Source organism: Parasteatoda tepidariorum, chromosome 4, assembly GCF_982258835.1.
Source record: "Parasteatoda tepidariorum strain Cologne lab strain chromosome 4, Ptep-v5.0, whole genome shotgun sequence".
Classification (NCBI taxonomy): Eukaryota; Metazoa; Arthropoda; class Arachnida; order Araneae; family Theridiidae; genus Parasteatoda; species Parasteatoda tepidariorum.
In genome coordinates this window covers 47,965,264-47,990,363 of record NC_141758.1, presented here as the reverse complement: position 1 = coordinate 47,990,363, position 25,100 = coordinate 47,965,264, and the positions used below count along the sequence as shown (strand labels likewise).

The window sequence follows — 25,100 nt, the reverse complement described above, 5'->3', positions numbered from 1 at the left end:
AAATAGGTACCTCTCAGAAAAACCTAGACAGACCCCTGTAGATGTATTCAGATAATGACTGATTTCATTGCAATTTTCCTCTTTATTTATTTCAACTGTATTAAAATTCATACCTGTATGAAAATAAAATCATAGCTGTTTTATTAACTGTATTAAAGTCAATAGAAATCCAAGACAAAAACTACAAAAAGATAAAAAAATTTTAAAAAAATTTTTTTTTAAGTTATTTATAAGAAAAATAAATGTATTTTAATAGAAAAATGGATAAAAATTATTATAAAAATACATGTAAAATTTATTTTTACTTAAAAGATTTGGCAAATATATACATTAATTGAAGGTTTCAAATATTACACATAATATTTAAAATTATATTTCAATATCACAAGAGTAGACATTTTGCACTTTTAAATCAAAACATTATTTAAAACAAAAATCAAACTATATCTAAAATTTAAAAAAAAAAAAGGATGCGAATTTTTTAACTGAAAACTGAAACACCAATTTACTAAAGGTTTTTAAATGTATATATGTACATAAACGTAGATGAGGTTATACAAAATCTTATAAGTTTCTTCAAAAAAACATCTGAATCACAAAAAGTAGCATTTGTTAAACCTTATAAAAATATATAAACTAATAAGCATATTACATTTTTACTTTGCCAGTTGCTTTAATGAATTTTAAGATTGCATTTTTTTTTTCCATTATAAAATTTTTTTTTGACATTTTTTTAGGCATATTATTTCAAAAAAAAGTTTCATAGAGAACTTTACGTTTACACAATTTCAAAATCAGGCATTTTTCAATGTATTGGTGTTTCAATTGAGAAACTTTTACTCATGCAAGCAGAAAAAAAAAAAAAAGTTTCAATCAAAACAAATAAGCTAAAGTTGACTACATATTTAAGTCAACTTTATTATATTTTGTATAAAAGAAGGAAAGAAAATATTTGCACATATTATTTTTCAACTACAGCACATGAGTTAACATACAGACAAACTTAACATGATTCAACCACCTTTTTTCATTGAATTAACATTTTACAAACTTTAAACAATAATATTGAATTTTATTTTGTAACAATGAATATCTTAGAATAATGTTTAAAAACCTCCTATTGTGATTCGCTAAAATAATTTTAAAAAACTGATTAAAAATCAACAATTTCAATTAAAAAAAATTATATATACATGTATTAGCAGAGATATAGTTAATTAAAAGTGAATAAAATGACAACTATATAGATAACTATAACTGGTGTTAACGAAAATTATCTTTAAATCATAGAATCAACCCTAATCAAAAGTTTAAATTAACTGACAAATTATTTAAAAAAAGTATGCATAGTTACAGAATTGAGCTAAGGTATTTGTTTGATCACAAAAACAGGTTTATATGTAAACTAATATGAAAAGTTCACTTTGTATTGAATAAATTATATTGATAAATAATTGAAACTGATACATGAAAAATAATTTTAAAATTTTATGTTTTAATATTTTGACTTTTTAATTTTTGAAAATATAAATAAAAGTATCATCAACATTTATTTAGTATACAATAACCAAGATAAATATTTACAAAAATAAAGATTAAATCTTTAAATAAATAAAAAAAAAAAGTAAAGATTAAAATCAATTGAATATTAGTAAAAAATTTCTTTATTGTTATTATGAGCATAATTTAAAAGTGTTCTAAATAATCAAAGTAAAATCCCAAATATATACATACACATAAAAAAAACACTAATCATAAAATATTAATAAAAAATATAATAACAGTTCTGTAAAAAATGTCATTTAAGGAAAATTTTTTGATTTTAATGAGTATAGATTGATTAGTTAACCATTGAGAAAAATATATCTCAAATAAATGTTTAAAAAAAGTTGCATTTTTACAATAAATATTATTTACATAAATATGCAGTAACCTTAAAACTGCATTATTTAAAAGTTTGGCAAATAATCATAGATCCCGAGGAAGTAAAAGTCCCTGATCAAAATTTTGACAAATTTTGTTAATTAAGTTATTAAAGTTATCAGGTTTATCAGCATGAATTAGGATTCCAGCTCCTTCAACAATCTGAAAAAAATTTATCACAGGAATTAGATGACTTTCCTCACTTAAGCAAAAATATTCACACAATTGTTTTTTTCTTCAACTAGTTATTTACCCAATAAAAAGTTTTCACACTTAGAATTTTAAACATGTTCTTTCGTTACAAGTAAGTATGAATTAATTGTCCAAAACGGTTATTTACAGATAATTTCAGGGTTTATTTTCATAAATATAATGATACTTCAAAATCTATATAAAAAAAATTTCAACGATCATTCATCATTTAATCTTTATAAAAACATTTTTAAAAATTTCATGAAAAAAGGTATTATTTCAGTAATACTTGTAAATATTGAAAAAAGAATTTGATACACATACCTGAATTCCAACAAAAGCATTCAGCCTTGAAAATTTAATTTGCAAACCAGGTTGCCTGTCGATCCATGATCTAGACCCATATACAAAAGTGATGGGTAGGTTACGTTTTAAATGGATAATGTCATTCATTATTGGATGCTGAGCATAGCCTGAACCATCTGTCATTGCCTTATAAGCAGCCTCCCCACTTCAGAAAAAAAAATAATACTCATAAATTATGGTAATTAAATAAAGTTTTTAAAATTTTATAAGTCTGATAAAGTTTATATAAAAATCCTAAATATTAATTTACAATTATATTTACTTTATGATAAAAGAAAGTAAAATAATCAAAAGAGCAAAATTTCTTTAAGTTTAACATAATACCAAATAAACATGAACAATAAATTTAGCTTTTATAACTATAAATTAAGCTTTTATAACTATAAATTAAGCTTTTATAACAATAAATAAATTTTTATTTCCATGCCAATATCATTTAAGATATTTTCCTTCACTAAAACTTCATAAAAATATTCCTAATTGGAAATAATTGAAGAACTATTTAATATCTATTAATAATTTTAGTTTACTTAAATTGTAGTGCATTTAAATATATCAGTGCCCTAAGTTATAGTTATAATTTTTTATCAGAAACTAAACAAATATGAGAAAACTTTGTTACAATAAACACTTTTGGAAAAAGAAATATAAAGTCCTGGTTTCATGAGAATTGTCTATTAGGCTAATAATTGGAAATACTCAGAAAATATTTATGCTATGTACAAAAAAATTCAATTCAGAACTACTGACCTCAAAAATTTTACGCAAATTTTAAAAGTAAGTATAACTATTCCAACTGTGTTTATGACATGTTTGATATGCTAGCTTCCAATGGCTATGGTGTGGTCCCAACAAATAGCCACAGTCTGGCTATTATCGTGTTGTTATTGATTAATTCAAGGCATCTGTGTAGATAAGTTTGTTTTACTGTTGTTAACTCTTTAATGTTCTCATAAACTATCCATATTTATTGGTAATTACAGTTATAAAAATTATTTTTAGTCCAGTTTAATATAATACAAAGAGTCATGTCATCCTGTGTGTCTATGCTGGACCCACAAAAGTCACAGTGCAGTGGAGGAAGCAGATATCTACATCACAAGCAAATACATGCATAAAATTCGTAGGTCTTATAAAATAAAAATGTCTATTATTTTTCTGGTATTTGCAAATTTCCCATAGCGTTAATCCAGTAGACAGTATACCCAGTCTTACAACACCAGCAGAGTAACCCAGGTGATTTGACTTTTTTCACAAAAAAAAAAAGCATTCATAAAAAAAAAGTATCTACGACATTTTAGGAATTATATATTTTACATAACTAAACAATAAATATCTGGATTAAATTTGACAGTTTTCAGATAAACAGTTTAGCTGCAACAGGCCTTTGAATCTTACCTACCTAGTCTTACTACATTTTGCTCTACTCAAAACGGTATTTGGAGCTTTTTTTCTCAAATTGTACAACAAAATGCACTGTTAAAAAAATGTATGTAGGTCAAGTATTCTACTACCAAGTTTTAATTGAATCTGACCAACAATTTAAAAGTTATCAATGTTTTTTTATAGTGTCATTATTCCACAATTATTGACATCTTGTATAGTGGCAGTGTCCAAAACACCTACATTCAAGAACCATTTCATAATTTAAAAACTGTACACGCAATTCATTTAATCATTAATGTGATTCCTGTAGTCCAAAGTCTAGTGCATAACTATTAACTATTTTTCTCATAAAAGCCAAGTTAAGGGTTCAATTATAAAACAACAAAAGAATAAAATCTGAAATAATTTTTAAATAACAAATAACCTATGTTTTTATTGTTAGTAAAATTATCATGAGTATCATATATCGTTAAAATATTTCTAATATGGCATTGATAAGAAAATATCATATAAAAAAACAGATAATTACCTAGGATTCTGAACATTGCAATGATATAAATAGTCAATAACAAACTTAGGGTCCATGTGAGACATGGCAAATTTTTTCTTCAAATCTTGTCGACAAAGTTTTACAAGATATGGTCCTAAAAAAATTCATAACAATTCAATTAATATAAAAATTAAGAATAAGAAGTAACGTGCTTTGAAATAAATTATATATGTATAATTTGAATTACATAATGTATAATTATGTATGCATGATTTTAATTAGATTATGTTTAAATTATAATTTATGAGTTATATGGGAAGAAGAAAACTGTCATATTGAGATGTTAGTTAAAGTTAGTTGTTAGTTTTTATGTAAACATAAGTGTCTAAAACACTTAGATTTACATTAAAATTATCATAATAGCCATCAACATATCTAAATAATTGGGCACATAGCTCTTCATTTAAAATGGTTGTGCACCCTACTGTATGAATTTCAATAAAAATATTTTTATATTTTATAAGACATTTTTAAATTCATTTTATAAATAAAAGTGACCCTTCACTAAACTTTGAATATAATTATTGTGAGATAGTGAGTTATTTTGTTGTATTATTAAGATAAATTTCATTTTAATGTTCTTACTCAGTAAATATTACTCAGTTAAAATTTAGTACTTTTAGGAAATTCCACTTTTTTTTGCAAGTCAATGAATTAATATAAATGAAAATAAATTATTATAAATTCCAGATTCCTTCATAGTGTTCTTGTCTCATATTAAAATTTTTAAAAAAAATTGTGTTATGTTTAAGATAGGGCGCATTTAAGATTCTTGCAGGTGGGCGCACCTAAGTTTATGTACCTCACTGACTGTAACGTTAACACTATTCTTCGTCTTTGTTATTAAATATATTTTTGTGTTAAAAAGCATTTTGTTATAACTTATGTAACTCCCCCAAATAATAAAGATCTTGAAATAGGGATTCACGAATTAATTAATAACCATTGATCCTGAGATTATCATATTTCACAACATTTGTCTAAAATGTATGGAATACCTATTACCAATCAAAATTGTGCATTTAAGAATATAAAAAAAAAGTATAATCAGGTCCATTTAATGATAAGGATTTTTTTCAGAAATTTTCCTAATTATAAGAAATTTTCTAAAATATATATAAACCAAGTGGTAAAATCTAATTGTGTTTACAACTACATAGGATAATTACACTTTTCAGAACACAAGAGTGGAAGATCTTGTCCTGTGATGAAATAATATGAAAGAATCAATGATTGAAAATTAAATTGAGAACTATCTACACTACATTGTTTCTTTCTTCTTCTTTTAATAATATGCCATGTAATGTGTACATTTATTTACTACAGCTCGGTCTTTCGATATCACACAAGCCAGTTTTGAGCCTTCCATGATACCCTGTCTATATTTAAAAAAATTAGGGTTCTTGAATGCAGCAATGAGGTAAAAGTAATTAATGGCCTTACAAATATATATAGCAAACATCACTTAAGTTTTGGAAACAAGTGATAAGTTATAATTAGAAATAAAAATTTCAGCTGTATGAATAAACATGGTAATTATTATACATGCTGTAATGGATCAGATTACTCATTAGAATTCTTCTTCAAATCAAAAGTATCTCATGTTTCAGCACCAGATTAAAAAATAAAATCAATGATATCACAAAAAAAAAAAAAAGAAAGAAAAAGAGTTTATTTATTTTGTGATGAAATACTTCTAAAATATTAAAATGTTTTTCATTAAAGTCTTTCATTAAACTATATATTATCTTATATCAATCCAGAAATCAGAAAACAGGATCTTTTCATAAAAAACCTATTGGAGATTGTCAGTTTTTAAACTCATCAATTAATTAAAATTTCACATGTATTTTAAAATGAAAATTTACATACCATGCGGATTTTAATTTCAACATTTTTTAATTAAATTTAATGTTACGCTTTCATTTCTCTAATAAAAATTACAAAAAATGTAAAATCTCTAAAAATAGTAATGTTATTTTTTATTCATTTCTACGATTATCGAATCTCGGTCACATAAAGTTTTTTACGCCTATAATTTTGATTGCTTGACAAATTCACTACAAATAACAATAAAATTTTAAATTTTAATCAATACTACTCAATTGGCATATAAAATCAGTTATTAATATAATACTAGACAATTTGAGCTGAGCAGAAAAAATTTATTTACCAACAGTCATTCAAATATTCATCTCTGTCGAAAATCATATTCAACTACTAAAAGATTTTTACACCTATAATTCTAATTGATTAACAAATTCATTTCAAATAACAATAAGATTTAAAATTTTAATCAATATTGCTAAAATGACATTTATATTCAATCATTAATATAATACTAGACAGAATGAGCAGAAAAAATATATTTCCCAAAAGCCATTCAAATATTCATCTCGGTCAAAAATCGAAGATTTTTACAACTTTAATTTTAATTGTTTAATAAATTCATTTCAAATAACAATAAGATTTAAAATTTTAATCAATATTGCTAAAATGACATTTATATTCAATCATTAATATAATACTAGACAGAATGAGCAGAAAAAATATATTTCCCAAAAGCCATTCAAATATTCATCTCGGTCAAAAATTGAAGATTTTTACACCTTTAATTTTAATTGTTTAATAAATTCATTTCAAATAACAATAAGATTTAAAATTTAAATCAATATTGTTAAAATGATATTTATATTCAATCATTAATATAATACTAGACAGTATGAGCAGAAAAAATATATTTCCCAAAAGCCATTCAAACATTCATCTGGGTCAAAAATCATATTCAACTACTAAAAGATTTTTACACCTATAATTTTAATTGTTTAACAAATTCATTTCAAATAACAATAAAATTTAAATCAATATTGCTAAATTGACATTTATATTCAATCATTAATATAATACTGAGGCCCGGTAGCTGAGCGGTAGCGCTTCGCGCTGTCGTGCCACAGGTTCCTGGTTCGATGCTCGGGACGGGCAAGGTTGACTCAACCTTCCATCCCTTCAGTGGGTCGATAAATGAGTACCAAGCGTGCTTGAGAACTAAACACTGGGGGTTCCGCGTTCGGCTGACCACATGACCAGAACATCTGCTCCTGCACCCCAGAGCCCAAGGTCAAGAAAACTGAGATGGGCACAGTAGGCCTTGGCCCTCAATGAGCTGTCGTGCCGCTCAGAGAGTTTGAGTTTAATATAATACTAGACAGTATTCTCAACAGTATTTCAAATATTCATTAATTTCAAAAACTAATGTAACTACACATTATGCATACTAAAAATGAGTTAAAACATACCAAATGGACCGGCTAGTCTAATAAGAGCCAAAAAGTTGAATCCTTGAAAAAAGGTGTCTAAGAATTTGACCCACAAGTCCATTTCATAGTGGTGGTGAGACTGAATACGTTTTTCTTCTATACCCCATGGATTAGCAAGAATCAAAAGGGCTATTCTCTCTGGAAACTCTTTAGCATATGATGCAGCTATATAGCCACCCACGTCATGACCAAGAAGGATGAATTTATTTAGTCCAACTGCCTTCCTCCACATTTCTAAAGCTGTAAACAATTATAAAGTTGTTAAACACATAGCTGCCAACATGGGTAGGAAAACATCTAGATTTTACGAAATATAAATTATTAGATAATTGTTGCATAATGTACTAAATATTTTACACATAGGGAATTTTAGGGATTTTTAGTCTTCAAAATGGAAAAACTGCTATAGTTTCCAGTTATGATTAACTTTAAATATATTTGAATAGTTAAAAGACTTTTTAATTAATTTAAAAAGGTAGTTCTGAATAAAAATAAACTAAACATTTTAAAATAAAAAAAGTTTTAAACTGATTTTTATGATCGATTCATTATGTATTAGTAATACTTATTTAAACATTCAAACAAGCAATAATCTGTGCAAAAATTCTTTTTCAAAAGGGATTTTTTTAGGAAACTAACTCAATTTTAGGGAATTTTCTATAATGTACAAAAACCAGGAGAATTTTTATTAAGCCAGTAGACCAGCAAAAGAAACAGGCAAAATCCAGTATACTGGAAAATCGAGTAGAATTAGCAGCTTTGTATACAAGATATTTTTGAATGCATAAATTTCAAAAAATGAAATAAAACATCTAAAAGTTTAGATTTATTTTTAAAGTGAAACTTTTTATAGAGGGTAAAACTGGGAAAACAAGCAAAATTGGCATATACATTAATCAATTTCTCATAGTTTAAGTAAATGCTCAGAGGGTTTAATATAAATTTTAATCCTCACTTAAAATAATTTTCAGAATGATTTAAACATAGTTCCATGTAGTATTTTAAAACAACTGTTTAGTTCTTTATTTCTACCACCTTTAAGATAAGTATAAATGGTAATTAAAGTCTTAAAATTAATTGTTCTGTCTCACGCAAACAGCATTACATATAGCATCTAAAGTATTTTAAATATTTTGACAAGAAAATTAGAAAACAATGTATTATGCAAAACAATTTTCAAAATATAATTAAAATTTATTCTTTAAATATTAGATCAAAACTAAATTTTCATAAAAATAAAATTTATAAAATAAATTTTTAAAAAAATTCCTTATTTATTCAATAAATACTTATTAATTTGTTTAGAAAATTAACTTATTGAAGACATATTGATTCTAATCTGATCTCAGACTTAAAAACATTTTTACAGAAATATATTTTAGGTATTATCTTTCAAATTATAATCTTCATTTCTTATTTTTAATTTTTTTATTCTCTTCTCTAAAATAATTGAGTTAAAACATGTAGTATTCACATGCTTCTTTTTTTCTTCTTACGCTTTGCAGTTTGTTAGATTTATGTAATAAGAGTTGCCCAAATGGGGAAGGGTGATAAAATCAAAAATACAGCAATAACATTAGAAGCACTATTTAGGGTAATAAATTAATGCAAGGTTCATGGTCTCAACATGAATTTTCAAAGCTAAGGTAAATAATTAATTAAATTGATAAAGAAATCAATTTAGATATATATTGTTTAGTTTTCTAAATGTACTCGAAAAATTACATTTTCTTTGCAAATATAGCTTTTAAAAACTAAACTGCTATTTTTAACTAAAATTAAACAAAACTTCGTAACTAAAAATACTATTTTCTAAATGTTACTAACCAACTAAACTACTATTTTTTAAATGTAGCGACTACTAACTTCTTCCAAAATGTAGTCCTTACTACACAACATTTAGAAGACAAACTTAACTGGAGAACTTTCACAAATATTCAACATGATTTTAAAGAAAACATTGGCTTGGTTAAATATGAGGAACTATTAAGAAGTTTGATTTTATGGTTACATAAAATAGTTTTTTTATTCTAAAGCACTTTTTACGGATTTGTTCTTTTAACCTTCAAACTCTATGCTTTTCTTGACAGTGAACATTTAATTTAAAAAATGATAGGACAAAATTATTAAATATTATGATCACTGCTTTTTCATATCCTTCAATAAATAAGTTACAGAGCAAAATACGGACCACCCTGAAAAACTTTTAATCTAATGATCGGATCTTCACGTTCCAGAACTCAAATCTTAATGGTTTGAGGGGCTGACCTCAGATATGCTTATTAATTAATGCAGACGATATTTCAATTTACGAAATCTGACACAAAAATGCACTTCATAGTTCCTGTGAAAAATCAGATATTCAAAATGTAATTTCTTAGGAACAAACCGACCGATTTTTCCGAGCATCAGGCGTAGATCTTCTTAATGCTCGGCCATAGAGACATACTCATTGCATGCACGGACAGGCCCGCAAAGAATTTGTTTAAAACAGATTCGAAAAAAATTTTGTGTTTGAACTTTGTTTCTTTACTCAACTAACGTTAAAAGTAGTTGCCAGGAATCGTTACAAACTACTGTTTTTTTGTGTCACATTACTTCTTTTAAAAAGTAGCACACTATATTACAAACAGCAGCAAAAAGTAGTGACTGCAGTAGTTTCGGTACTTGTAGCGCGCTACTTCTGGCCCATGAGTGTGGGCTAATAAAAAAGGCTCCTTGCAAATGTAGATTACAATGCACCAGTGAAATCAAAACAACTGTTCGTAAAGAGCTAGATTATAATTAGCCCACAGCATATACAATAATTTGACTTACCCTTAAAAAAATATAGTGTATATGCATAAATTTAATTAATTTATAAAAATAGAGATGAATAATTTAAAATTTGAACATCCCTACAATCCTTTTAATTATAATTGGGAAAAACAAAAAGAAGAGCCTTGATCACTTAATACATTTCTGACGACCACTACATGAAATTTTTTAAATAGAATGTAACTGTATAAATATTCTAGCAAACAAGACACCTAAGTGGGGTCTTAAAAAAAGAAACCCTATTAGCTTTAATGTGAATTTACTAACACTATTAAATTATTTAAGGTCAATGGAAATCTTGTAATTGCATAAAAGTTTAAAAAATTCCAAAAAATCGATAATAAATGAAAATTGCACTTACAAGCAATAAACTGTGTCTGAATTTCTTCAGCATCATTACTAAACTGAGGTCTCGAGCTCCGGCCAAAACCTAACAAATCTAAGGCATAAACAGGTCTATGCATAGAAAGTTTATCCAGATTTTTTACCCAATACCCAGTCGCACATGGAAAGCCATGAAGTAATACTAATGGAGTATTATCAGAAGTTTTATTTAGTGATATTGTTCTAATAAAATTGTCCGTTTTACCACAGCATTTTCCTATGTTCACAAATTCCAGTTCATAAGATTGCTTTAAATCTAAAAGAAATAATAGGAATAATAAGAAAATAAAATAAAAGATTTTAAAAATATGCATAAACAAAAATTTCCATCAATATTTTTAAAATTAAATATTAAAACACTATTAAACTGGTAGTAATATATTTTATAGAAAAATGTAATTACCTTTCTAAAGTAACAACAACATAAACTCAATTACTAGTTTCTATGTGCCAGAATGGTTGATACAAGCTTTTTTTTTTTTTTTTTACTTTTGCAGCAATATTTGACCAATTAAAAAAAGTTTTATTCACTAGAATTTATTTTAAAACACAAACATAAATAATAGATAATACTCTTCAGAAACAATACATGCAGGGATAGTTAGGTTGTTAGGGTGTTGAGCCCATGTCCAAGAGGTTGTGGGTTCGATCCCCGAATGGCTAAAGACTCCTCATAAAGTAAATGGTGACTTACTTACTTATCCTCTACGTGCCTTTGGGCACTTAAGGCCTCTAGTATATCCCTCCAACGCCTCCTGTCTCTAGCAATAGATCTTGCTTCCTCCCAGCCAGATATTCTACATTCCTTTAATTCGCCCAAAAACATGCGCTGGATGGTAAGTCTGGGTCTTCCTCTTGTTCTTTTACCATCAGGGGCCCATGTAAGCGCAACAGATGTAATTTTTTCTTTTGGGCATTCTAAGGATATGTCCGAGCCAGCTCCATCTTCGTTTTTTAATTTCATCTTCTATTGTTCTTATTTTAGCTTTCTTTAATAGATTTTGACTTGATACTTTGTAAGGCCAGAAAATTTTAAAAATAAATCTTAAACATTTGTTTTGAAAGGTTTCTAATTTTTGTATTTTGATCTTAGTCTGTTTCCAGGTTTCTGCGCCACATAATAGTACTGCTCTAGCAATAGTTTTGTAAACAACTATTTTTGTCTTTATTTCAATATTTGACTCTCTCCAAAATTTATGTAATCCCTTAAAACATGTTCTTGCTTTGATTATTCTGTCTAATATCTTCACTACTTCCACCTTTTTTTATCTACAATAGAACCTAAATAGCTAAATCACTCTATGTCATCTATTTCGTGATTTTCGATTTTAATTTTGTCATTTTTCTTTTGATTTATTCTCATTACTTTAGTTTTCTTCCTGTTTATGAATAAACCTACACTATTTGAATATTTGTTGAATTTGTCTGTTTTAAGCTGAAGGTCTGTACATTTGGATAAAATAAGTACGATGTCATCAGCAAAATCAAGGTCTTCTAAAGTAGTTGTGAAATTCCACCTTATTCCTCTTTTTTTATCCTTAAATGGTGACTGGTGTTCATTAAATCTGTCAAGTCAGAAAGTTTACTTCCTTACTAGAGTAAAGTCCTCCAAGTTCCCATGACAAATCAAAACCCGAGGGCGCCGGCAGAATTATATAAAAGGGGGTGCAACCCTCTAACAAAAAAATAAAATAAAAATATTCTGTTATTACATTTTGTTTTGTTATTACATATACTTTCATCTGTTAATTTTTTCAAGATATATTTCTTCATTGTTAACAAGATATTTAAAAAAAAGTGCGAATTTCTTGTACTTGCTAATTTTGCCACGAGAAACTGCATTGATGGCGCTGGCATAGCTACTGACTTTGAAACACAAATAACTACAAACAGTTGTTTCGTATAATAACGTGTTTGTGCACGCTTAACATTGGTATTTATTGTGTTGATATATATACTATGTATAAAGATCTGCTCTCACCGAATTTCATCACTGAAGCTATAATGGGGCACGAAATGTGGAGGAATAACGAAAATTCTTATGAATCCCTCGAATGCATTGATTTGGTTATTGAAGCCACACCGTTTTATCCAGCTGTAGGGGAGGCAATCAAAATTGGCCTAACTACTATGTGCACTATTGAGAGCACTTTTAGTACAATGCGACTCATCAAAACATAAAATCGGTCTACAATGTCTCACGAGAGATTAAGTAGTTTGTAGATTAGTAGCTCAGTGTGCATAAGAAAAGAATCAAAGATGACTCAGAATTCATTGAAAAAGTTATTAACAGATTTGGACAGGAAACAAGAAGATTACAGTTCTTGTTTGATTAAACAATTTTTTAATTGTTATGTATCAATAATTACTTAATTATTTGTTTTTGAATAAAAATATTTTAAATAAAAAAAATTTATAGCAAAATTGTTTTCCTGTATCTCTTTAATTGTTTTTTTAAAAAAAGGGGGGTGCAAGTGCACCTCCTTGCACCCCCCTGCCGGCGCCCTTGTTAATACCTCTGACGATACTGAATTAGAGATTGATTGTGCTCTGGTTCAGGACAAAATTGCGATCTATGGAGGAATGAATGGATAAACGAAAGGATATGTCTTTCAAAATGGGCTGCATCATGTGTGATGCTAAAGTCGTATTCTGGGAAATGGATGGTGCCACTGAAAACAAGAAATGCAACTTCTGCCTTGAATTCGCTTGGTTTAACCAAGCAAAGCTTGCTGATATTGGCAAGTGAAATTAGAAACAACAGTAACATTACTGTTTGTCATGTTACTGTTTTTGTTACTGTTATGTTAATGTTTGTTTGTTATGTATTGTTACTGTTGTGATATTGTTGTTAATAAGTGAGGTACAACCACACTTATTAGTGAGGTTGTCACCTGTAAGTCCTTATTCAATTTTCCTTAATATGAACCATTTATATATTACTAAACTCCTTAATAGAAATAATTAGCAAATAAAAAAAAACAGCTAAAGAATTGATAAAAGCTTTTTTACTTTTATCCATCTTAACAAGGGAATGCATATTTTTAGCAAACATATTGAGGTTTAAAAATGAAGTCAGAACTATTTTTGGAAACTAAAGGAACGAATATTGCATTGGCAAGAAATTCACAGATGTGTTTACCATAACTGTCAATTGCAACTCACTACAAGATGTTGAGCGTTTGATACCTTATAGGAATCCAAAGAATCTTTTTTTATTTCTGTGATACAAACCACGAACACCTTTTGTATATTTGTGATAATTGCCTGGCAACATGTAAATCATGTCCTTGGGGAATTTGGGAGAAAAGCATCTTTACAGCCAAATGGATTACTCCTTCAAAAGCATTTAAAAAGACTCGATGTATGTTCAAATATGTATGTAGATAAACAAAAAAGAGTAAAAACATCAAGTTAATTAATGTCTAGCCAAAAATCACCTTATCACATGAACTTATAGAGAATATGGTAGTACTCAAATCACTAAATAGATTTTATACCAATAGTTGCAATGCTATGTGTGCATGTTTCTGACTAAATGCTTATAAAACATAAAATCTGACAATGCGAAAGTAAGAAACAATTAAATCACTGTTATCAATATCCAAATATATTGAGTTCAGTGAGAAATATAAAAATCTTCTGGAATCAATAAGTGCTTTGTTGTAATGTATTAAGTGCAGTGTGTGTTGTAAACAGAATAATCACTTTTTCAATACAAACAGAAACTCCAACCTAATTCCAACCAGTGTAAATAAATAATTATAAAAAGTAAACCGTTTTGTGCATTTTCTAATTCCTTTTTGTACATTGTATTTTTTATTTTTGATAATTTAAGTAGGCTTGTGTTTAATGATCACCTTGATTTAAAGAGGAAAATGTCTGAGTCCTCAAAATCTCTACATCAACAAGTTTGATTGTAAATATAAATATCTAAATGTAATTGTAGAGTATCAACCACTACAAAAAAAAAATACAATCCCAATTCACTAGTATATATAAGACATGTTACCGTATTTTTCGGCGGAAGAGCCGCGGCGCTATCGAAAAAAAAGTTGTTTTTTTCCTACATGCGGCGCTTTCGATGCAGCGGCGCTTCCGACGAAATATTTTTTTGTAGCAAAAAAATTTGTCAAGGAAAGTTATTCAAGATGAAATAATTTTCTGAGAGAAAGACTATTAAAAAAAATTAATAACGAAGTCGACGAAATATTCGCCCGTATCGCGATCTACTGCAGAACATCGCCAATTCTTAGCAAACTTTCGGCAGCAGCCTGTAAGAAAATAAATAAACGAAATAATAATTTTAAAAAAACATCGCATATGGAGAAAATTTAAAAGGTATGCATCTTGTATCCACCCCCAGCTTAAGGAAAAATCGCAAGATAGAAATCTATTTAGCGCCTTGGCAATTGTAAATTAAGCGAACAGAAAATGAAGAATAGGACCCTAAATCCGACACTCACGGGACTGACGAAATGCCGAACTTCGGATCTCTTTCGGAAATTCCAACATGGCCCCCAAATATTACTATAATTCAATTCCACTGTTAATTTCAGAAAAACCAATAAATTTAGTCAAGTTTCGATCGTAGATTATGATGGGGTGAATTTAAAACTGGCCCATCTTAAGAGAAATTTTGCTAATCAAAATAATAATCTACATAATATAATCAAGAAGAAATAATCAGAATCCTATGAAGAAGAAATAATCGTTTCTTCTTTGGAGCGAGATCATAGTTCTCGTTTTTTCTTTTAGATAACATTTTGTTTTAACAAAAGACGCTTACCTCGCAAGAAAAAAAAAAAAAAGCTAGCAGGGAACTTCAAATAAAAATTCAGCCGTAATTCAGCTACTGAACATATAAATATTTTTTTGCTGTTCTTCTGTTTTTTGGCGCGGTGCCAACTAGTAAGAACAACTTTATTTTATATAGTTTTGTTGTTTTCTTTTTTTTTGCTGAAAGAGAAAACTTTTTTTGTTGCTTTTTTTTTGCTGAAAAAGAAATTTTTTATTATAATTTAGAAATTAAAACTTTACTTTATGAAATGCATAAAAAAATTTAATTTTTTATAATACAGATACTCTAAATGATAATTTAAAGATCTCTTCTAAATGGATGCTGATATGCGCGGCTTAGCACCATTGCGGCGCTTACTATAATTTTTTTTTTAAAATTTCATTTTTATCGAGGTGCGGCGCTTGCGACGAAGCGCCGCTTTCGCAGAAAAATACGGTAACTTGATTCTATTTCGGGGTACCTTTTCATAGATGAAGGTTGACATGGCCGATAACTACTCATTCCCCACATTTGTGACCTTCGGACGTGATGTGAACACGCCTACCTTGGCAGAAACGCCCACTACGATTTGAACAAGCCTACTTCAATGGATTATCCACACATTGAACAGTTGACTTGCTACTTGTGGCAGTGACATTGACCTCCTCACGCTGTTGCTTCTCACTCTCAATCACTCACAATGTATTCACTCAACTGCTAATGGCAACACAGGAGCGACTGTGAACTTAATACAGATCTCACGATTAGCAGCCAAAAATATGGTGATCTTAAGACAGCTCTTCCGGCTTCTCACAAAACAGCAATGAATCGACTAGTGGTATCCATTCATCGAATTCTATCACAAATATAATTCTATTGGGGGATTACTGTAGTGTATCTACCGCTACAAAAAAAAAAAACAATCCAATTCACTAGTATATAAGACATGTTAACTCGATTCTATGTCAGCGTACATTTTCAGAGATGAAGGTTGATATTCTCAGTATCTACTCTCACTACAGTAATTTATAAATTTATTTAAACAAACATTTTTATTCTTGACATTGCTGAAAACTGCTTTTAGTCAAATTTAAAAAATTATAACGATAGGCTTATGATGCAATGACAGAATCATGTCTAAAAAGGAGATAAAGGGTCCTAGTCAGTTACATAATAACTTATAATTAATTTTCTTTTTTATTAGTTTAAAATTATAAACTGAAATTGGAAGGATTGTTATGTTTGGAACAAAAATTATCAAGATCTTACTTAGAAAAACCATCAATTCAGCGGATTCCAGTTCTTGATCAGATGTAGGACACCATCTAATTCTATTTGATATAAATTTTGGACAAAGAGTTAAAAAGGCAGTAGGAATAAAGTTCACAATCCATGATAATATATAAGCAATACGTTCAATTTTTGAAGTTCTTGACATGGTGATTGGAATTCACTTTAATCTGAAAATATACATAAAATTTTTTTAACATACATTTAAATTAAGAGTAGTTAATAAACAACACTTGTTATTTATCCAGAAGCATATTTCAAACTTTTAACACATTTTAATTACTTCAGATTTCTACATATTAAAAAAATTTTTTAGACTTGTTTCTAAGAAACATTTTTAACTTGTTCATAATCGACTGCAGGAACAAGTGAGTACACAATTACTAATTTTAAATTACTTAAGAAACTGAAAAGAGAATTTGCAATGAAAAGTATCTCAGCACTATAGCATCCTCTTAAACATGTTTGTGAGGCTGTGTGATATATAAGAAAATGGAAAACTACAATTTCATAAAAACTTTTCCAAAAATCTTACGAAATACTAAAAATAACAATTTTTGAGTTTTGAAGAAGGGATGTCAGCAGAAAATTTTCAGCCCATAAAACCCGAGTCTGACCTAAGGTGTACTTTTTATGAATCATCATTGAATTCAGCTAGATAAAAAAGTGCTACAAAGGTTCACTAAAAAAATATGTAAAATAATTTTGTGTACATTAAGCAGATGGAAGGCTTTTTTTTTTTTAATTTGTGAAATTTATAGGTTTATTGTAAATATCTTTCACTCCCCCTTCCCCCAAAATATTTTTACTTGTAATGTCTATGGTAATAGCTTATTTAAAATCTTTCTTTGGCAACCTGGAGATTTATAATACTTCAAAAGTAGTTGTACATCACTTAATATTCAAATAATTTTTTAATAAAAAAAGGTAAATTAATTTGTTTTTTAACGGACCAATAGGCAAGTTTTGTTTAAACTTTATGTACAATTCAATCTGGCACTAATTTGCAATCAAAATTATATTATTAATTAAATTACAGTTCTGCATAATAGTGACTTTCATTCTAATACATTAATTTGTTTTTTAACGGACCAATAGGCAAGTTTTGTTTAAACTTTATGTACAATTCAATCTGGCACTAATTTGCAATCAAAATTATATTATTAATTAAATTACAGTTCTGCATAATAGTGACTTTCATTCTAATACATTTTTTTTGTTCTTTACAGAACTTTCTAAGTTTATATCAAGAAAGATATACAAATTTGAGTGTTTCAGAAATGACTACTCAAACATTTTACTCGTTTTGAACCGTTTTTCTGTTAAATATTCTAAAAATCAAGAAGTATTCTAAATGCATAGTTAAATAGAAGAATAAATGTAGCTAGATATATTTTAATACTAAGAAATAAATTACGGTTTACATTAGGAAAAAGCCCATCTAAATAATGCAAAATAATTGTAATATCCGAATAATGTAATGGAGATTCGGAAGTATATTTTATTGAATTTGTCTAAATTACCTTTAAAAATTTATTTATTGATCTTTGTTGCACATGGGGAAATAAAAATTATCCCTATCTTTCATTTCATGTTTTCAATAAAAATCTATAAATCTCTAACATTTTAAAATCTATAAGTCTCTAACACTCCCTTAAACTAATCATGTCGTAGTGCTTACATTCTTAGCATTTTCATATGCTGCTAAAGGTTCTTAACAATATTCAACTATTTGTTGCCATTTTGACTTCACTTTTATACCACTTCAAAAAACAATCAAAGACTGTCACACACTCCACAAAGGTCTGACATGACATCAAGCATGAGATGTCATAAAACAGAAAAAAACTTGATTATGTAGCTTCAAATTTAGAAGTTTGCTTTTGGCTTAACCAAAATAATTATACAAAATATAGTACACATAATTAAAATAAAATGTACCAAGATAACTATTTATTGAGTTGTAATTCCATAAAGTAAAGCCCTGTAATCGAATTTAATAAACAATTTTTTTAAAAACAAATATGTAATCGAACACACGATTGAGCATGCAACAAATCTACACCAAATAAATAAATATTCTAAATACACCATTAATTCTCTAAATGCAAATAATATTATTCCAGAAAATTCCATTGCAAAATACAATACTCAATTCTTAAATTTAAAAATATTAATGATTACTTCTGGTTTGAATTAATTTCTTGCACTAGTAACCTAAAAATAATAGACAAAAAATATTAAGTAACGAATTTATTTCAAGTGAGTTACTGTCATTTGAGGAAAAATCAAATTTCATCTCTCTCCACAATGAAATGAAATGAAAAAAAAAAATACCACGGAAAAACGCAATTTTAATTCATAATAATTATCCCGGAAATATAGAAAGCCAATCACTTACAATTATTTTATAAAGAAGAGTGGGAAAAGTAATACTAATTACTACAGAGAAAACAAAAATTTCAAAATATAAAAACAATTCATTTCTACGCTAATCTTATTTGAAGTTTGGTGATCTTTTTTTGATAAATCATATTGAACATTTACAATAAGGATAGACGACAAAAGATAAACAACTTTTTCTTTAAAAATTGCGCAATCACTTACGCTTCTTGTATCATAGCAACAAAATGATATCGATTATAATTAATGATCGATGAATTAAATATTTTCAGATTTTATTTAATTACATCCATACGAGTTATAAGCACAAAGGCAAAATCTGATACCAACTGATGCAAAAAGATCCAGTACTGCCCGTTGCAATTTATTTAAATAAGCATTAAAAAGTTTTAATTAGTAGAGAAAAGAAAAGTTTTATTATCATCATGCCAAACAAGACGAGTACTTTCGTTATATTTCAACAAAATTACAAATTTACTTCGTCATCGAAGAATAATAGCAGCTCACAAGCGCGTCTATTGTGCCACCATGCAAAAACCAATAAATTAAATTGAAATTTTAAACAATCCTGATTCTACCTGAAAAATACAATAAAATTTTTTCTAATAATTACTCCATAAAAAGTATTTTGAGTTGCATTATTTAGATGTAAATTCAAATAGCACGCTAATTACTATTTGTTTAAATGGTATTTTATCACACTAATTATTATTTGTTTGAATAATATTTTAGGAGAAATTGTTTCTTTTTTAAAAAAGTATATTAACTTAAATTCTATTACTAATGATTGTTACCATTTTGAACATTTTTAAGTTGTTGTTGTTCATTCTTTATCAACTGGATTTCCATGATAAATTTTGAAAACAATATGGAGAACCCCGCGCTCGAATACACAACGGGGACTCCAATGTCACAGAAAGGAAATTTAATTCAAAATGAGCACGGCTACGTCAATGGTGAGACGCTTATAGATCCTTCTATTAGTTCCATTAATGATCACGATTATCCAAATAATTCTCATCTAGATTTAAGTGATTCAACATCTGAGAACGTCGAGTGCATAACAAATTCTATTCAAAATGGCTTCCAATCTGAAATTCTATGCGATTTCGTCGGCGATGTGGGATTGCCGTCCGATGTTATTCGGTTGGAAAATGGATTGGAAGTTGAATCAGTATCCAACTGTAATATTAAATTTCCAGATTCTCCGGAATCACCTTTTCCAATTAAAATCAGCTCTTTTGGCTCAATTGAAGGTTTTGTTCCGTGTTTTGATGAACACTTAGACAATTATTTGATAACTGAATTCAAAACTGAAAACCAATCTGATTCTCATGAAGATGCTAACTACTCAGAAGAAGAGAGTAAAAATGTCACTGAAGCAATTTCTGAAATTGCGAAAAGCTTCGGTTTGGAAGACCTACTACCAGAAAATTTTCAGAACGGCAGCTCGACTAATACAACTGTTGATGACGACATGTGTGGTAACAATGATAGCAATATGGGAGATATTTCTTTGGGTGATTTAGAGAAGTGTTCAGCCCTTCATTCTCCAACGTCGTCACTAGATCTTGCTGAACAGTTTTCGAAAGATGTGCAAAATTATGAGTTAAGTTGTTTAGATATTCTTGCTTCGAAACAAGTTTGTGATTCATTGGAGAATGCGTCACAAAAAGATGATACAGCAGCATTTATAAATACAGAAGTTAATTTATCTTCTGAAAATCAGACTCTTGAAATATTTAGATCAAAAAATACAGAACAAAGTTATGAGAATAATGCAATAGTTCTTGATGGACAAACTTCAGATTCTCCTATACCATCAACTGACACTGTACAAGAGGAATTAGAAGATAATGTACCACAGATGCAGATACCTGATATTTTAGAGCCTACAAATATCAGTGAAAGTTGCCCTTCCTCTGGTACTGTGTTAATCACTCGTGATAAAAGCTCAAACAAAATGCAGATAGTTTTAACGCTCGAACAGGGTCAGCAAGTGTATGATATTGATACTGATAGTGGTGATATTAATGAACACGCTTTAGGTTTGGAGTTACAAAATGCTTTAAATTCTGAACCATTTCAAAGTGCTGAGATGAATTCTCTGGAGTTAAGTGGTATATCGGCAAATGAAACCGAAATATCTACTTCTCTTTTATTAGAAGAGAATAATCAGTCTATTGAAGATGAAGTGATGTTTGAACCTTCTTCATTCATGCAAGTTATAAGAACTATTCCAATAACAACTTTAGCAAACTCGAAATCTCATAAAAAAACAAAATGTTTTGTTTGTCCTGTACCAGAATGTGGTCAAATTTTAGATAAAGAGTGTAAATTAAAAGTGCATATGTTTAGTCACAGTACTGATACTAGGCCTTTTAAATGTTCATTTGATGGCTGCGACTGGGCATTCACAACGCCATATAGATTACGTCGTCATGAAGAAACTCATTTAGGTTCAAAAGAATATATTTGTGATTTTGAAGGATGTAACAGAAAATTCACAACTATTTATAATTTAAAAACTCACACAAAGCAACATAAGTGGGCAAATTCCTTAACTTGCCCTGCTAAAGATTGTCAATTAAGTTTTGCCAATCGCAGAAAATTAGAATTACATTTGAGGATTCATAAAGATGTTGAGGCCCCTTATAAATGTGAACTTTGCGGGAAACAATACTACTCTGCTAACTGCATTGCTTCTCACTTGCGTACTCATCAATACAATGAAGATGATTTTAAATGTCCTTTTCAAGGTTGTGGGAAAGTGTACGATAAGATTTGTCGCTTAAAGCAACACATTCGACATCATACGGGAGATAGACCGTATATTTGTCCTGCTGATGGCTGTAAATGGAGCTTTATGAGTGCGAGTAAGTTGACGAGACACATGAGAAAACATACTGGTGAAAGAAAATTTGTGTGTACCGAACCGGGTTGTGGTAAGTCTTTTATGCGTCCTGAACACTTGAAAGGACATATTGTTATTCATTCAGGCGATAAACCTTTTCATTGTCCTCATGAAAATTGTAATGCTAGGTTCACTGCTAAATCTAGTCTGTATGTGCATGTTAAAAAACATTGTCCTAGTGTACTGAAAGTTGTTTATCCGTGTCCTGTTACACCATGTGTCAAAAAATATAATAACAAAGCAACTTTAAGACAACATCTTCTTAAATTTCATCCAGATAAAATGGGTGATGGTAAAGAATTAAATATTGCTGAAAAGCTAGAACTTACTATGCCTGTGTCATTAGTAAGTCAAAATTCTGATGCATCTAAAATACTTGAGATTGAAGAAAGCATAACAGATGATCCTGCATCTAATATGAATGGCCAACTACCTTCTGACTGTTCTGCCGGTTCTAGTATTTCATCCGAGATTTTAAGTAATTCTGTGCCAAAACAACCAAAAAGTCGTTCTCAAAATCGAAACAAAGTGACAATAAAACTTGCTAATAACAAAAATACCACAACAGAACTTAAAAGAAGAGAAAGCAATTCTAGATTTATTAAATTGTTCCAGAAAAATAAAAACGGCTGTGCCAGGACTGATATATATTGTTCATATTTAATAGATTCTAAAAATATAGAACAATCTCCAAGTTATGTACTTTTTAATCAAAATAATTATGATACACAGGATTCTAAAAGCTATTCTAATCAGTTAAATACCGAAGTGAAATCGCCTGATGTAATGCTTGGGTCCTCTCTAATATTTCAAGACCAAACATCTGATCAGTTTTTGAAAAGTAGCTTTTTACCTGATGATTGTTCTAACGGTTTATATCATGAGGATAGTCTGTTAATAAGTAGCTCTGCATTTGAAGCAGAATTAATTCCTGTTTCATTATTATCTGACAGTGTTGAAAGTGATGAATCAGTGCTTATTGATTCATCGAGTGTGATATTTTCAGAACAAAATAGTGTGGACAATTTTATTGAACCTATTTCTCTGCATGGTTTAGAATGAATTTTATATTACTAAGTGATACTTTTGCTCACTTTCTCAATGTTTTTACTTAAATGTGTTAAAAATGAACCTTTTTAAAGAATTGTTTGTTAATTTTTAATTCTAAGCTTTCTGTAAAGTTTTGTTATTGCTGTGATTATTAAAATGAGCTTTTTTATATAAATGTTTGAATTCAAATTTTTTGCACTAATTTTATGCTGCTTTTTGATTTAGAATTCTTATGCCTGTTAAATTCTCTTATAAAACCTTGTTGAAATGTTATAATATGAAAGTAATAAATATAAATTGACTTCAATTAGGTATTATGAAAAACTGACAATCATTCATGCAAATGTGTGGCTGTTTCACTTAAAAATCTGTCAAAAATTAAATGTGCAACTGAAAATCAACAGATATTTTACTCAATCATATTTTGATTTTTAATATTTTGTTGTAAGTAATTAACTTATTTAAATTTTCTTAAAATGTCCTTATTTTTTCCTATTACTGAAATATAATTTTTGTGTCTTCCAATTTTGATGCATAAATTCAGTGATCTATAATAATGCAAAATTTTTGGGAGCCAGTAGGTTATGAAATCAATAGTAACATAAGTACTTTTCTGTATTTCAATTGTAAGTTGTACAGTGGTTTATTTAATATGATTTAGTCAGCTTCAAAAATTGTTAATAAAATAACTTGGCATCGACAGCAAACTGTTTAATGTGGAATGCTTCTAAAAGATAAAAAAATTTAATGAATGTATGCTAAGTTGCCCTGTGGCAAAATTTTTAGAGCTATCTGCGACTTAACTCTTTAGCACTAATATCTTTCTGCTTGATACTTTTAATACTAACCAACATATATGTTACTTATTTGAAACAACAAATACTCTGTGTTTACGGAAAAAAATATTTTCTTAATTGAACTTTCTTAATTGTAATAATTTTTTATAATTTTTCTAATATTGTGGGTAATATTCTCAAATTTTGTTGGGGGAAAAACACACATATTATTTGCATTTTGTAAATAATCATCAAAAAAAAAATTATATAGCATGAAATCCGTAGTAGTATTTACCCAAAAAAAAAAAAGAGATCTATGACGAAATCACGTAAATCGTATTCCTCAAATGCTTGTTTTGTTTCGAGATTAAGTTATAATAAATAATATCTTATAAGAAATATTGGATTTAAAAACTATGGAGAAATCAATAGCAATAACTTCCAAAAATTCGATAGAATTATTGCCTTAAATAAATACTCAAATGCAGGATTCGAATTTTCCATATTGTTAGAAATTTATCAGGGTGTTTAAAAACCAAGTGAAAATCAATATTATTAACTGCCGAAAATCTAAACAGTCCATCGATTTACAATACTATCGGTGTAAATTGAGTGTTTCAAAAAGTTATTATCTAAATGCACGATTCAAATATTACGCGTAAATTTCTGTAAAAAGAGAAGAGTAAAATTTTTTACTTTTCGAAATAAGAATCTTTCTGCAGGAACGACAATGTCGCTGCTATTCTGCCACGGAGCTAAGTTGAATAGTCTTACAATGATTTTCAAAATTTATGATTTATATCTATGTGTGCATAAAAAATAATGAACACTTTCTTCTCACTGAACCAAGGTTGGGGTTTTGGACGTCCTAAACTGGTTTTGGACAGGACATGTGGGTTTTACTGTCCTAAACTGGATAAAACTGTCTTAAAGTGTCCAAAAACTTAAACTT

General features: G+C 28.4%; 2 protein-coding genes across 5 annotated transcripts; one reads left to right on the top strand and one right to left on the bottom strand.

The window, feature by feature from the left end:
• Positions 1-274: 274 nt before the first annotated feature.
• LOC107448977 ((Lyso)-N-acylphosphatidylethanolamine lipase) lies at positions 275-20,336 on the bottom strand. Of its 4 annotated transcripts, none has more exons than XM_016064368.4 (7): positions 20,203-20,336; positions 16,985-17,175; positions 10,913-11,191; positions 7,714-7,974; positions 4,397-4,511; positions 2,440-2,626; positions 275-2,085 (listed from the first exon to the last, which is right to left on the bottom strand). In XM_016064368.4, exons 2-7 carry the CDS (start codon positions 17,151-17,153, stop codon positions 1,969-1,971), a joined length of 1,128 nt encoding a protein of 375 aa, XP_015919854.1. In that variant the 5' UTR covers positions 17,154-17,175; positions 20,203-20,336; the 3' UTR covers positions 275-1,968. The 4 variants fall into 4 exon arrangements, with proteins under 4 accessions (XP_015919854.1, XP_015919847.1, XP_015919867.1 ...); XM_016064361.4 differs by lacking the exon at positions 20,203-20,336 and adding an exon at positions 19,407-19,632; XM_016064381.5 differs by lacking the exon at positions 20,203-20,336 and adding an exon at positions 19,613-19,632.
• On the top strand, positions 20,039-23,696 carry LOC107448967 (uncharacterized). Its single transcript, XM_016064350.4, has one exon. The coding sequence runs from the start codon at positions 20,256-20,258 to the stop codon at positions 23,382-23,384; it is 3,129 nt and encodes a 1,042-aa protein (XP_015919836.1). The 5' UTR covers positions 20,039-20,255; the 3' UTR covers positions 23,385-23,696.
• Positions 23,697-25,100: the final 1,404 nt, after the last annotated feature.

Excerpts from the sequence above, each read along its gene's own strand:
- LOC107448977 (XM_016064368.4), bottom strand. The coding sequence starts at position 17,153 with ATGTCAAGAACTTCAAAAATTGAACGTATTGCTTATATATTATCATGG. Across the intron at positions 7,975-10,912 it reads TCAGACACAGTTTATTGCTT|CTTTAGAAATGTGGAGGAAG; the intron begins GTAAGTGCAATT and ends AATTGTTTACAG. Across the intron at positions 2,627-4,396 it reads TGCAATGTTCAGAATCCTAG|TGGGGAGGCTGCTTATAAGG; the intron begins GTAATTATCTGT and ends TTTTTTCTGAAG.
- LOC107448967 (XM_016064350.4), top strand. The coding sequence starts at position 20,256 with ATGATAAATTTTGAAAACAATATGGAGAACCCCGCGCTCGAATACACA.